At 43.8% G+C, this 16026-nt stretch overlaps 1 protein-coding gene across 1 annotated transcript; it reads right to left on the bottom strand.

Annotated features, from left to right (window-relative positions):
* Positions 1-13646: 13646 nt before the first annotated feature.
* On the bottom strand, positions 13647-14588 carry LOC102384972 (olfactory receptor 2F1-like). Its single transcript, XM_025216299.1, has one exon. The coding sequence runs from the start codon at positions 14571-14573 to the stop codon at positions 13647-13649; it is 927 nt and encodes a 308-aa protein (XP_025072084.1). The 5' UTR covers positions 14574-14588.
* Positions 14589-16026: the final 1438 nt, after the last annotated feature.

Genomic DNA, 16026 nt, shown 5'->3' with positions numbered 1-16026 from the left:
CTTTCCTTCTGTAGCTCACCTGCAAGGAGAATGGTAATGCTAATTATCACTTTGAGTGTCAAACATGTGAAAGAACAGACAATGCATTAGGTTGGGGTAAAACATTTCCCAGTTAATTTTTTCAAAAGAAAATTTGATGTTTAAATTAACCATATTATTTCCATGGAGAATATGTGCTTTTTGTAGCAAATTCTAATAATTCATTAAGCATCTGAACACTAAAAAGCCAAAATATGTTTTTTAAAAGAAGGCAGTACCCTAGCTCTTGGGAGCTGGGATGTTAGTTCTTTATGCTCCTATTCTATTCTGTGGATTGTGTCATGAACTACATCTTTCTTTATGCACCACAACAGGGAAGTCATTGCAACCATTGATTTTACGAGTGGAAAAAATAATGTATAATGGGAGCCAGAGTTTGTTTAGAAATTCCGAACAAAAAGGAACTTGAGTCACCCAAATTACAGCCGCAGTGATGCAGGTTAGCACCATTTCTAATCAAAAACTCTATGTCAAAATTTTCCATGAAAAAGAAAAAAACTATTTTTGATTAACTCTTCCATGATTTGGTTCAGCAAGCCTTTCTACCTATAACAGCTTGTGTTATTTTTGTGTTTTTGGTTTTAAAAAAACCCAACAAATATGCCTGTCTTCCTAATCTTGCCTTTCTGGGGTTACTTTCCACACACAGTGAAACACTTAACACCAATACCCTATACTTGTACACAATTGTTTACAAACTTGAACTAAACCTCAACTTCCCTGTATCACAACTTTGGTAAAGTGCTGTATGAGTCACAGCTAATTCTGCCTCCTCTTCTTGATAGCAGGAAGAGGCTTTTACCCCCTATGAAAAACAATGGCCAGCAACTCAGCCAAAGTTCATCTAGCCAACGTACAAACACACACTTAAATAATCCTCAATTTAGACTGCTGTGAAGGACACAGCAGGACCTATTTTGCACCCAGAAAAAAGTTTGTGTTGTAAGAACATGAGATTTCTACCTATCAGATTTTTACTGATACTTGATAAAACCCACATTGTAGATCTTTATATCAGTGTAAAGATATCTTATAATTTGGGGTGGGGGGGGTCAGTTTCTGGTGTGGGAATAGTCACACAGTGGGTGCATGTATACATACCATTACACCCTGGCACAGTTCATGCCGGACTCAGCTGCTCCCAGGCACAGTGTCTGCATGTGCGCCTGGGACCATGGCAATTTAAGCCAGGGCAGAGGAACCCTGGGCTGGAGGGGGTGGGGGGTCAGCCTTGGGCTCTGGATGGTAGTAGAGGGCAGCAAAGGGGCTGACTGGGACATGGGGGTGCTAAAGTGGGGGGCTAGGTAGCAGACAGCTCCTGCACTTTTGCATCCTTGTTCCTGAACCAGCCCCATCATCATTTGTGCATATGTATAGATGCACCCAATGTAAAGTACCTTTATATTGGTTTAACTGTTGTCTCCTTTATGGGACTGTGGGGTGAAGAGAAGTTTAATACTTTAGCTATAGTATAGTTCAAGAGGTACATCTTTATAGTGTAAATGGGGCATGTTTTTAACCTGAATTACAATAAGCCACTTTTAAACTGACTTTAGAATTGTGACTAGTTTTGATATATTTACTCATACACATATTTACACATACATAGTGCATCCTCCACATGAACCAAATATTAAAATGTGGGTTAAACATTTATTAACCCTCTGTGTAACATGTGAATGAAAACCTAGCCTCCCCTTTTTGGGAGCCATTTTTTTTAAAGCAAAAACTAAGAGAGAGTGAATAGAAGAATCCAGTTCATGGTTTAGGGTTCTTAAAGAAATGTTTCTTTTAAATGCATTATTTGCTATGATAAAAATTAGTTTTGCTTCCCTGGCCATGATCTCACCTTTCATGCTTATTTTGATGGAGTTGCGTCTTCCAAAAACTAAAGCAGCTAACGTTTAATTTCACTACAAATGAATTTCATTGGAATGGCAAGAAGGAGAAAGCAAGGTAAAATCCATTAGTAGAGGGAGTGGTACTTTCTTACAATTTATAACTAGTATCTTTCTGACCACATGCTGCTCAGCTTCTGTAACTGACAAAAATCTGTTGTTATGTTCTGTGGTCCAGATCTTAAAGTTGAAGTAATTCTATACAGGCACCATTGCAATTAAAAAAAAAAAAAATCTATAGCCCACCATTAGAAACTGAAAAACAAAAAAACCCATGTTGTGTTTTTTGTGGAATTAAGGCCACAGAGAACGCAGTCTCAGTGGGTGGTGTTTCCACTTTGTGGAAGACAATTTTACACAGATAAAATAGCACAGAGCATCTACTGTCAATGTCCCAAGGTGCATGGACCTAAGCATGAATTGGTTTATAGATTCACTGGCAAATTCTTAGATATTAGAGACAGAGGCAAGCGTTATTAGCAAGGTGATCCCATTCCACCACAAGCCCAGATAGAATCCAAACTATAATTTCTAAACACTCCCATTAATGCTCAAAAGGCTAGTTAGGGGCAAGCATGCCTATCTAGGTAGAATTAGAATCTAAAATCTTTGTAAATGCCAATAATTTCATTTGCACAGAGTCCATAAGGTTGGTACCATTAAAATGGGAAGACTCTGTTGTTACTTGGATAACTTTCAAATCTGTTGGTGAAACAAAATTTGAAAGATTGGTCAACCAAGAGTTTCCTTTGACTCAAAAATAAGTAGCTATTTTTGTTTGCAGGTTATTTAACCTTTAAAAAATATTTTCTCTGCTTTCTCTTCTTTTCTTTTTTTAAATTTACCTACTTTTAACCAAAGAATGTGGTTTAGAAACAAAGCTTCTAAAACTTTCATTTAAAGATATCAAAATGAAACATTTCAGAATTTCTGAAACAAAGCATATAACTTCATTAAAGTCCACATAAAATATCTTGATATATTTTTAACACATAAATTCCAGCAAATTGGAACTGTGTTTACAAAACTACATTTTTTGGCATACTTAGTATTTTTAGGGGCAAAAAAGCCATATATGTATGACAAAAGTCAACATCCACTGTATTGCACCAAGACAAAATCTCTAGACCAGTCTGGGTAATGCCAAACCTGTGATCTGGCATCCATAGCATCTTACTGAGAAGCAGGAGATACAAGTACAAACCCGTGTCTCTCCTTTCCTCAGCAAGTGCCGTAATCATTGGGCCAAGAGTGAAGACATCTCTTCTCCATTTTAATTTGAGTAAGGTGATATTTTTATATATTGCAGCTAGAGGTGAGAGCTGTCAACAGGGTGATCCAAGTCTACCATAGCTGCTGACAGAATCCAAGTGATATCTGCCAAAAAGTTTCTATTATGCTCAGAAGGTTAGTTGAGGCAAAACACACCTATGTAAGTACAATTAAAATAAAAAACTCTGTAACTGCCAAAAATTGCACTTACACAAAAGTCCCCAAAGTCAACACCATTAAATTGGCAAGACACTGCTGTTACCTGGATACCTTTTTCATACCTGGATTATAGGAATGATGGCAAAGCACTATAGTGGAGAAATAGTGTATAATGGCTAAAGCTGCTTGCTTGCTGGAATAGCTACCCTAACATGCTGAAAGACCTAAATTAAGTTGACAAAAGCTGTCTTCCATCAGCATACCTGCATTCACACTAAGGAGTCTTTCAGCACAGCATATTGGCTGAGCTGTGCAATACAGTCCAAGCTCATAAGAGTGTGGTTTGTATAAGATACCCCTATCAGTATACCGTTAACATACCCCAAATGGAGACAGAGCCAAATTCTCTTCTGTTCCATATTCTACATGAGGGAAAGCTAAAAAATTACAACAGTCCCTTATGGTATTAACAGTCAAACAAAGAAGAATCTAAAATCTATTGTTTCTATTATGGCACTTGAGTATTTTATTTTTAATATGAATTATAAAGGAGGGATATACTAGTCCTTTATTCACTTTGGCTTCCTTATAATTCCCTCCCCCACACTCCCTAAAAATAGGCAACACAGCTTTCCTGGTTTTCCTCCCCCATGATAAACTCATTTCTTTTCCAGGACAGTCAAAAATATTTTCACCAAAATGTCTTTTTGTTTGACTTTTTTTTCCTTTTTGACTAAATGCATTTGCTTGTAGAAACTGTCGGTTTTCCTTGAAATGTTTATTTTTTTTACAATAACAACTAAAAATGATGGAAATTTGGTATGAATTGAAACCTGTTCATTTAAAAAAAATAAGTTTGCACATTTTTGATATTCTGACAAAAATAAAAAGATTGATCAATTATAGTAGACTCTGTCTATAAACATTTTAATTTAGCCAGGTGAGTTCCCAGCTGTGATACTGATAGATCTGCTAAGTCTAGAATCTAATCCTTTCACTCAAGATCCACTCACCCAGCATATACTACGCTAGATCTGCATATGAGAACTTGAAATCTTTGTCCCAGTACAATAATTTCAGCTCCATCCAAACTATAGGAACATCTTCCTGTGAGCTGATCCAACCGTGTGCAATGAAAATGGAAACAAGAAATTGACTCAAGTTTAGACCATGAATCAATGGAAATCATCCCCACAAAAAATGGAATTAATAGGCCTAGGTCCTGTTCTATGAGTAAATTTATCTTCTCTCTTTGCCAAGAATGAGAGGGCTGCCAAGGAAGAATATGACGTTTTCACAAGCTCTTTATACCTCTGAAAAAAATTCTAAGCCTAATAATCTCAGACATGAAGAGCTGATTTGACCTCATTCATTGAGGATGAAATCCCAGAACAGCAACTAGCTTGCATGTGGTATCCATTTCATAGATGAATGACCAGAGGAAATTCAGAGATGATGTCTGATGCATTTTATATCCAGTGCAGAAAAGGTGGAGAGAGTGTGAATTGTGGTATCTACAGGGTCAAAGAGGTACTTTACTTTATAGCTTCTTACACTATCCATCTGGCTACTTTCTCTCCTACAGATCCCTCGTGAAGCTTCTTGCCATTTAAGTTCAAATCATGTAACTCTCCTTTATGACAGGTATACACCTCACCTTAGAACTGAGACCATATTCGGGGTACCTTTATTCCTTAAGTATATTTCAGCAAACTAATCACCAATCTACCAAGACAATCACCTGAATGACAACACTAAAAAAAAAAAATCAGGTCAGTCCCCTTCAAATTTATTTTTTTTTGCTCAAGAAATACATTGTAAAAAATAGGTAAGAAAGTGGGTTTTTTTGATCAACCCAAAGCATTTTTCAATCTTTCTGAATGTGCCTTTTTTCTTGTGCTGAGACAAGGACAGCTGACACTCTCTTCTTCCTTCATTATTATTATAATAGCTAGTTATTGCATATGTTTGTCCCTTTTTATTTGTCTCCTCTGTAAGGGAAATAAACTCATTTTCTCTACCTACATTGTTAGGGATACCAAGAATAACTTTAAGATTGGTGGGTGGAGTGGTGTTTAAGACCAAGGAACCATTCCAATAATCATATTGATTTTATTAACAAACTACAAGCTTGCCCAGTAAACAATGTCACATACCACACAAGTACAGCTGCAGGTAGGATAGGAGGATTTCGGTGCTAGGATTCTCAGGGTCCGCTGGCAGGGCGTCTAGGATATGCTGGGGAAAACATCAGTAAGATGTTAAACGAGTGCTGTAAAGTGAATTTCTGATGATTCCAACTTGCTTTAAAAGCTTAGGCTTTTTATGTTCTATTGAGGGTGGGCTGCTGTGGTTTTGAGAGTAAACTATGAGCCAATCACATTTCACAATTCAGTCTAAGTTCTATGAATTTATGTCTGGTTTCCTGGCAACCTTTGCAGTCTCTCTCCATTCCATACCAGAGTCCAATCATTTTACTTGTTTATGTGCCACCTGCACCATGCTGTCTCAGACTGTTTCCTTTAACATCAGCCAAAGTCTGAGGTGTGAAATCACATCCTCTTGCAACTTGCTTACTGACAGGGGTTACAAATAGGTCACAAAATTCTGTCTTCAGAGATATGTAAAATGACTAATTAATTATGTCAAAGCATAGATAGTAGGGCTGTGTGAAATTTCACTGAGTGTTTCATTTTGAAGCTGTTTTGACACGTTTCAAGCTCGAAACAGTGAAATTGAAACGAAACAAAACGCTTCAAAACAGCTTCGAAACGAAATGAGGGAACTCAAAACATTTCAAAACGTTTCAAGTTTTGAAGCAGCCCAGTGGTGGGAGGCAGGGGAGAGCCAGGGTTGTGCTCCAATCGGCTCCACCAGCCCCATGGAGCTCAGTCTGGTGGCGGGAGGTGGAGCGCAGCCTTGGCTCTCCCCGCCCATTGCCGCCGGGCTGTGCTCCAGCTGGCTCCTCCAGCCCCATGGAACTCAACCTGCCCTCCCAGGGCTGCCAGACTCTTCCCAGGGCTGCAGTCTCCTGGATCTACCAGATAACAGGAGGCTGCCTCTGCTGCCTGGGGCCAGCGACAGCAGCAGTCTTCCCCGGTGTTGGGAGGAGTCTGTGCACAGCGCTGGTTCCAGATGGCAGCGGTAGCCTCCTGTCATCCAGCACGCAAATTCGCGGGCCCACACCTCCAGGAGGAGTCTGGCACAGCACCACAGCCCTCCCAGGGGTGCAGGCCCCCAGATATGTGTGCTGAATGACAGGAGGCTGCCTCTGCCGGCAAGTGTCATGAGTTTTGCATTGAACAGTTTGAGGTGCAGTTTCCCAAAACCCCTGCACCTATATCCTTGAAACTTGGCAGACTTCATGCCCTCAGAAGTGGCTACCATTCCTGCAATATTCATCTGAATCAGACAAGAAATGACAAAGGTTTAGGCATTTTCATGATTCCTTATTATAGCCTATGGGCAAAACATCAAAACATGTTGAAACAGCAAAACAGTTTCAACAAAATGAAATGAAATGATGAAATGAAACACTGTTCCTTCAAAACGGCAAAATGGATGGTGAAACGAAACAGTGCTGTTTCACATAGCCCTAAAGATACCCCACTTTATGTTACAACATGAAAATGCTCCAATTTATTCAATTTAGCATGTAGATTTAAAAAAAAAAATGTATGAGGCAGATTCTATTTTACCCAGTGGATACATAGTGCCACTTAAATTGCATTTACCTAGATAGCTGTCTAGTTATGATTGTATTTCACTTGTCCCCCCAGAATTGCACTTAAATGGCTAAGGGCTTTACAACTGTATCACAGCGTGTACATCATTGGTTCCCAACCCTTTTTTTCTACAACCACTGCTGGGAGTGGAGTGCGGTGGTGGTGGCAGCGGCCCAGGGGCAGAGGCAGGGAGGCTCCCAGCATGCGGCATGGCTTGTCTTTTGTGTGCAGCGCCACTGGCATTGCCCCTGCAACCCTCATTTGGGTCATGACCCAGGGTTGGGAACTGCTGATGTACTTTAACATCAAGATGCCCCTGCAAAACTCCCAAATGTTCATGAGCAAACACCACTTGTTAAGGTGGCCTGCAGTCAGGGGTAGATTGGAGAGGGGTGGGGGGAAGAAGGTGCAATTGGACCCCCCTTTAATTCCTGGACTGCCCAAAGTTTAAAATCAAGTGCCTGGCAGTGGTAGCAGCATTTCTAGTAGGGTTGTGTGAAGCTTTGGTCCCTGATTCAATTTGATGGAGATTTGGCTCAATTCGGTGTCTGAATCTCCCAAACCAAATCAAATCAGAGGACCCCTTAATCTCTCCAAATCGAATTGGAACCCTCTGAATCGATCCAGAGACATTCGGAAAGTTTTGGAGATTTGGACATAGACATAGCTTTAAAAGTTTTTTCTGCATACCTCTAGGTAACAGGTAGCTCCAACTTTTAGGTGGCTCTGTGGTGCAATGGGTCGTGTAGTAACCTTTTTGAGGTTAAAGGGATTTGAGAGTTCTGGGTTCAAGTCCTGCTGGAGTCATGATTTTTCTCCTGCTGGGGTCACTTGATCCCAGCTGACTTCCCGCCTATGGTGCGGGGGCTGTACCTGATGATCTCATGAGGACACTTCCAGCCCCCACCCCCAGCTCAGCGATCAGCCACGGGGGGACTCCAGTTGTGCTTGCAGACCCAGGAGGCACCAGTTGTTGGATTCATGGGATGCATCCACACATGCAGGCATGTGCGCTTGCAACAGCAAAAATAGAAGCGGCACAAATTTGAGCCAGGGATTTTTGCCTCAGCGCATGTGCCTGTACATGCACTTTGGTGTGGGGCAAGTTGTGCTGCTTGGGGCAAAATAACCCTACCCAGATCCTCCCGGATCTGCAGTCAGGGAGAGCTAGAGGCTGGGGCCAGCACAGCAGTATAAACACCTGCCCTGTGCTGGGGGCTCTGGCTGTAGTGGGCCCTGAGCACCCCACGGCTGCTGCTGCTGTGGGAGGTGAGCTTTGGGCCCTGGGGGGTGGGGAGGGGGAAGGTGCCTGACTTCTGCTCAAGCCCATGAGGGGGTCTGTTGCTGGACAGAGGGCAGCTGCCAGGGGACAGGCAGGAATAGGGTTGGGGGCAAGCAGCGGGTGGCATGAAGGCAACCATCAAGGCCAGGACAGTGTCCAGCACCTGGCAGTCCTCCTCCTGTGGACCTTAGTTCTTTTGTTTCCTTTAGTGACACTTAGCTTAATTGATATGTAGATGTAGTTTGCAGGTTTCTCCTACAGAAAGCCACTTCAGCTTTCTGACTTGCTCCAAGCCTTGCCACACCCATGCAATGAGTGTGCTAGGTCTCTGCCAATACTCAGAAGGAAAAAGAAATGCCCCAAATGGCGGGGTTCAAACAAGAAGGGGCTTCTTGTTACACTGGTCAGCATCATCCACCTGACACATCCGCATGTCCATTTGCCAGTCCTCTGTGGCTATCACCAGCCAGTCCAGGAGGAGGGTCATATTCTGAGTCCTCCTCCTGTGGAGCTGGCACATCCCCAGGGCCCTGGCTGTGGGCAGTGGTGACCCTGAGGCTGCATCCCATCTGCCAGCTGCAGCCTCCTCCCTGCATGCAGCTACAGGACCTGCAGAGACATGAGAAATAGGCTTTTTGTGAGAATTTGCAAAATTTCTGAGATAACATGCTCTGTACCGGGGCCATGAGCTGCCTGGCCTCAGACTGGGAATTGGACATGCACATGCGTTCAGGGACCATGGTAAGTCAGCCAGAAAGGCCCAGGCACAGGCAGCTGCTGGCCAAGCCCCACCTCCCTGCTCACTCCCTATGGTCTGACAGGCTGCTGGGTGCAGGAAGCCTTCCCCCCATCCCATTCCGTTCCCAGGGCAGGACAGGACAGGCTCCTGGCAGCACCTGCTGCCATGGCTCCAGAGCCCACTGCCCATCCTTCTCATCCTGCAGGCCTTCCAGGCTCCTGTGCTGCCATCAAGCTCATGAGCCCACAGCACCCATGCCAGCACTGCACTCTGAGCATGCCCCTGCTGTGTGTCCTGAATGCTGCATGAGGAGCTGTTTGTGCAGACCAAGGGGTGACTGACCCACTATGCCCTGCTACTGCTGATCGCCATGGTGCCCTAGGCACACTGCATACCTGGCATCGAACCCTAAGCTTCAATGGTGTGGGGGCAAACTCTGCTGCTGCCTGGAGGGCTACCTGCAGCTGCAGGTAGCAAAGTTTCTCATGAGTAGCAAAGTTTACTGTGTGGTAAGCGTGTGCACATATAGATGGATTTCACATCCTAATTTTCCTTGTGTAACTTGACTTGTCCTTTGAGCATGCTCAGAAGGGAGCTCCTCTGGGTACATATGTTCTGTGGTGATTCTATTTTGCTTGAAAAGCCACACATTTTTGGAGGGTGATATCTTTTATTGGATCAACTGCATTGTTAGAATAAATTTAAACAAGCAGGTGACGAAAAGCTCCTTTGCCTTTAGTAGAGGCAGCACTGATTTAAAAAAAATCTAAATTCTTTTTCTGAAGGATTTTTTTTTCAGATTTTTTTATTTGTTAATTTTTTTCAGCAAAAATTGTTACTTATTGTTATGTGGGCACATCTACATTTGCAAATGCTGCTGGATGGGTTTTCGCCAGAGTCTACTCCAGGGGTGGGCAATTATTTTGGGCGGAGGGCCGCTTACTGGGTTTAGGCAAGCCATCAAGGGCTGCATAACAGGCAGCCAGGGGCAGATAAATATTAATTTTCTAAAATTTTTAGGGGCCCCACAGGCTGGATAGAATGGCCTGGCAGGCCGCATCCAGCCTGCAGGCCACATTTTGCCCACCCCGGTCTACTCCCACCTGCTCTGGCCCTGCACTGGCCTCCTCTAGCAGCCAGGGGCAGCTTTAAACTCTCCCTGGATGCTAGCTCAGGAGCTGGCAGGGAGCATGAGGCCAGGACACACCTGTCTCTTGGCAGGGGCTGGTAGATTGCTCACTGCCCCTGAGAACTGCCTGCTGCCAGAGTGGGCCCCTGGATGGGCAGGGATTCTGCCCCCAGCTGGGGACGCACTGCTAGCTGCCCTACTGGTGGATCAGGGCAGCAGGCTGGGACCTGCCCATCCCCCACAGCTCTTTCCAAGCTCCATGCCTCAATAACTCAATCAGGGCACAGGGTTGGGAAAAAGATGTGGGGCTGGGACCTGACCCAGACTGGGACAATTCCTGGCCAGCCATGGGGTATGCAGAGAAGTCTGCATATGCAGCCCAGAGCTGGCTGAGGACTGCCCAAAATAGGGAAGTCCCCAACCAGCTCCAGGCTGTGCATATGGACTGCCTTGCACAACTCAGGGTTGGCCAGAAACTGTCCCAGTCTGGGGCAGGTCCCTACTATAGCTCCAGGCTGGGTGGGGAACACTCCCCATGCAGGAGCTCCCAGTCTCAGCTCTGTAATCACAGAGTAGAGCTGGGGCAGTAAGCAATCCCCCAGCCCCCACTCCACAACTGCAGAGCGGGGGCTGGGAGCTCCCAGCTGCCGGGACAGGAGGATATTGTCCAGGCCCGGTCTCTGGTGGTAGAGACTGCCCCAGCAGCAGGTAGCTCCCTACATGGGGTCAGCTGTCTATATGTGCTTTACTGCACATTAATTACTTGGCAGTTAATTTGCTACGTGCATTTGCAGGTAGCAAATTACCTGCCAAGTAGAGCAAGTTACTGTGCAGTTAAGGTCTGCACATATAGATGGTGACACCTACTATGCAGTGATTTGCACTACTGCTCAGTAAAGCATCTTGTATAGACATGCCCAATGAATACAAAATTAAACCCTAAAATAAAATAAAAAGCCCCAGAACGTCTGGAAACTGGTCTGTGGCCAAGTAAGCTGGATCCTCTTACATAGCTGTAATTCATATATATACTGCGGGGGGGGGGGGGCTCAATGGTGGCTTGGAGCATGCTCTGTGCAACTGAAAATTCAAAACATTGGACCTAATTTAAACATACTATATATGAGCCAGACATTGTTATTATTATTCCTGATTATCTAAAATGGCATTTGTTTGAAATTTGGAAATTAATACCTGGTCTGTTAAGTTTCAGGGAATTTTCTGTACTGTTTTAGAAATTAAAGTCTAATTTGAAAAAAGGAGAAAGAGAGAGATTTGGGGTTACCTTTGTGATAGTTCCAGACATAGGAATTAATCTGTGATATCTGTTTATAATTTCTGTATCATCTCCTGCTTTAAGCCAAAGCAGTGGAGCTCAACATTTTTGCCCCACTGGCTGGATGGGCAGTGCCTGGTATGTCCACAGGCCAAATCCAGCCACTGAGCACAATTGGACATGGCTTGACCCCAAGGTGGCTGCATGGAGTTTGGGAATTTGGTACTGCCAAGTTTCCTGACCTGTGGGGAGACCTGTGGGTCAGACCATGGCTCTGTGGGACAGATTTAGCCTGCAGACTGAATGTTGAGCACCCCTGAGCTAAAGGATATGGCAAGTTAGATTTTAAACAGTAAAATACTCATGATATCAGTTTGTATTTCAGGCAAGAGAAGGCAATAAAAACTGAGACTATGAATACGTGTTCAGTTCAAGCACTAACTATTATTGGGAGATTCTCAGTGCTGGAAAAGTAGGGAATAGCAACCTTCCAGATCCTGACTGAAGAGCTAAGCAGACACCTCAAGATAAATTCTCCAGCCAGGGGCAAAGGAGGGCTGCTCCTTGAATCCTCCACCCCAAGTCCTAGGGGAGCTTAATGATTAACAGCATGCCTTTTTCCCAGCTGAGGAAGGGGGCAGGCTGTCACTGAGCAGCTGGCAGCTCCTGAAAAGCAGCAGCTGCCAAGGACAGTCCCCATAGGAATGGCAGGAGTGAGAAGAACTCCTCCCCTTGCTTCTTCCACCCCTGATAGTGCCACTGCCAGGGCCCAAGTTCTTGCCAGGACTTTTGTAGTAGAAGGTGGGACTTCCCTAATCCACCTCTGCCCAGTGTCTGCTTGATCCACCATTCAGTTGAACAGCAATGAGTGAAGAAGGAAAGAGAGTTATGCTTATGGTGAAGGAATTTCCTCTGCCACATGAACAGTCTCAGGGAGACCTGAGATTGTGCATGTGATGCGGGGACTGCATGCAGCCCTTGAACAGACCCAAGTCACCCTTGGCCTCGTCAAGGGGTAGGAGGTATTGATACCATGGCTTGGGCCATCCTTGGGAGACCTTAGGATCATTCAAGCCACAGAGCTATGCCCCTTCAGCCCTTGCATAGACCCAGAGAGACCCAGATCTGACCCTGGGGCAGAGGGAAGTGGCACCACTGTGTGGAGAGTCCTAAGTTTCTCTGGGACTGTTCATTGTTGGGGTGAATGCCTGCCATCTTTGAACAGACCTGAGGTGACCTGGGTTGTTAAATGGGGGCAAGGTATTAGATCCATCATGTGAACAGTCCTGGGACTTTCTGGAAGTGTTTAAGTGGCAGTGGGAATTGCCACCACAATTAAACATTTTAGGCACTGTTCAAGCACAGCAGCAGGGTGCGCACAGAAGTCCCTGACAGCTTGCCACTGAGTAACCCATTGGAAGCCTTTGCTCTCCCTCTCTCCTCCTCTGTTGAGGTGGAGGGAGGGACAGTGGAGAACTGTGGGATACTGGGTGTGTCTACACGAGATGCTATGTTGTTGTAGCAATGAGCTTTGTCACCTTAGCTCATTGCTACAGTGACGTAGAGTCAGCAGGCATGAATTGCAATGCTAATGCTACTGCACAGTAGCAATGAACTACTGTGCAGTAGCATTGAAAAAGACCCATGCAGCATCAGGACTGTACAGTAACAGCAGTTACTGTGCAGTCATTTAATACTCACTTAAGCAAGTAACAACTGTGCAGTCTGGCACACATGCAGCCATGCCCACTGAGGGCCTCAGGACCTCAAGACTAGCATACAGTCCATCAAGAAGATACTAGAAAACTTCTTCAGAGAGAGAAGTTGCTGGTGGTAAGTATCATCACTTCTTTCATGAAAAAGATATTTTTCTTCCTTTGAAAAAACCCTTGAACACCTATAGCTATCTTTTTATGTCAGGAAAAAAGTTTTTTTCCTTGGAATCAATAGGATGCCTGTCCATATTATGACAGTGTCTTGCTATTGGGTACACTCAGTTTTGGGATCCCAGCTTGAGACACCTTTAAAGGCACCTGAATTTAACAAAGGGCTGAGCACTTGTATTCTGAAAAGGTCTATACAAATCAAACACCTTACAATCACTGGTCACTGTTGAAAATCTAGGCTTCACTGTCTCAGAGAGGTGAGCTTTCCTATGGTTTTTACCAGGGCCCCCTTCACTTCCTGGTTCCTTAGGCTATATATGATGGGGTTCAGCATGGGGGTGATAATGGCATAAAAGAGAGAAATCATTTTATCCAGGTTGGCTGAGAGATGGCCTCCTTTCAGTCTCATGTAAGCAAAGATGGCTGTTCCATAGCACAGTGTCACCACAGTGAGGTGGGAAGCGCAGGTGGAAAAGGCCTTGTATCTTCCCCGTGACGAGTGGATACGCAGGATGGAAGAGATGATGTAAATGTAGGAGACTAGAACCATGAAACAGGGGACCAGTAGTACCACAACACCAGCAACCACAATCACAGCCTCATTGATATAAGTATCTGAACAGGCCACCTTGACAACAGCTAGGAGCTCACAAACAAAGTGGTTGAGGGCAGGGAGGCCACAGAACCTCAGGTGCATGGTGAAGGCAGTCTGCACTAAGGAGCTGAGGAAACCTACTGCCCATGAACTGGCTGCCAGCTGGATGCAGACTCTTTTACTCATGATGGCAGTGTAGTGCAGAGGGTTGCAAATGGCAACATAGCGGTCATAAGCCATGGTGGCCAAGAGAATGAACTCAATCCCTCCCAGAGACAGAGAGACAAAGAGCTGGGCTGTGCACCTGCTGAAGGAGATGACCTTATGCTGGGCCAAGAAATGAATTAGCATTTGGGGCACTACACTGGTTGTGTAGCAGATGTTGAGGAAGGAAAGGTTTCCTAGGAAGAAGTACATTGGGGTGTCAAGGCGTGGGTCCAACCAGATGACAGTTATAATGAGGGCATTCCCTGCCAGAGTGATGATGTACATGGCCAGGAAGAGCACAAAGAGCCAGTGCTGGGTGCTCCAATTTCTGGAAAGGCCCAGGAAGATGAATTCATTTGCAAACATCTCATTTTCCTGTCCCGTCAAGTCTGCCACTCTTCACCTGGAAGGGAAAGACAATCAGAACCAAACCCTGGGCCAAAATGCCATGTTCTCTCTTTTAACTACACTTACATAGAGGCGCATGGGTCTTCAAAGCTTTGATTTAGATACAAATAGCTTATATTTTTTTCCCATGGACCATTTCAGTGAAAATGAAACAAAATAGTTTAATCTAAATTTACAATGGAAACTACTGATTGTTTGGCTAAAACTGAAATTCTGAAAACAAACAAACAAACAAACAAACAAAAATCTGGAAATAGTCTGTCAAGGAGTAATAGTTTAAGTGACTCCTAGTCTCATTTTTTTCTTTTAAGCTGGGTTTATTTCTTAAACAGACTACATCTCCCATGATGTACCAGATGGGTCACTTCTAGGATCAGGGGCATTGAATTGCAAGGGTAATGTTGTCCAACAGTAAATCATAGAAGAGAATGGAGATTTAAAACAGGCAACCTACAACTCCCATGAGGCACTATAGCCAGGGGTATTAGTATTAATTTTCTGAAGTAAACTATAAATTTTATATTAAAATCTACCACCTCTACTTACCAGCCTAAAAATACATAGCTCTGCTCTTGCCACACTGATGCAATAGATGACTGCATGGAAGCATGACCTAGATCCTATTTAGCAAACTGAAAGAACACCATTGGTACTGTCCTTTGCTTTAAAACATCTCTTTCACTTCATCTCAGTTAAAATTAGCCTGACTCTTTCCCTTCATCTCAGTTAAAATTAGCCTGACTTTTTCAGCTTTGCTGGATAGCATGGCATTTTCTGAATTTATTCCTATATGCCACACATGTTTTTTCTTACCATCTTACATATAGAGCAGCGGTTCCCAATCTGTGGTATGGGTACCACCAGTGGTACGCATACAACCTAAACAAAAATTTGCTGGTGGTACTTAAGATTGTATTGTTTTTAACTGGTGGTGCGCAATCTGTCAGAGTTTGGGAACCGCTGATATAGAGCAATATTGACAAAGCCAAATTACCAGAAATCAGGCATCAGGGAGAGTGAGGATCTGATTCATGGCTGGTCAGTCCCATAGGAGGTAAAATAAATATATTATCACAATCAATCCAGCTATTTTTATAGTTTTAAGAATAACTTTAGTTATTCACACAACTCTATTTATAATAATTCAGCAGATTTTACAACACACCTTGCATTCAGATTAATTTAAGTCAGTTTACTCACTTAAGTAAAGTACTTATAACATTTATAAAATGTTGATTCTTTGCTTTTAATTCTTCCTCTTAAAATTTTGGATTTTTTTTTTCTCATTAGAAATGTTGTAGTGTGTTTTCCTGGATGGAAGACTCTACTGAGAATCAAACACCTGGATTTTACTTCTGGCTTTCTCACTGACCTGCTGGGTGACCACAAACAAGTGACTTCCATTGTCCAT

Source organism: Alligator sinensis, unplaced genomic scaffold (genome assembly GCF_000455745.1).
Source record: "Alligator sinensis unplaced genomic scaffold, ASM45574v1 scaffold790_1, whole genome shotgun sequence".
Classification (NCBI taxonomy): Eukaryota; Metazoa; Chordata; order Crocodylia; family Alligatoridae; genus Alligator; species Alligator sinensis.
The sequence above is the reverse complement of the archived record's forward strand: the minus strand, read 5'-3'. Positions and strand labels throughout refer to the sequence as shown.

Excerpts from the sequence above, each read along its gene's own strand:
- LOC102384972 (XM_025216299.1), bottom strand. The coding sequence starts at position 14,573 with ATGTTTGCAAATGAATTCATCTTCCTGGGCCTTTCCAGAAATTGGAGC.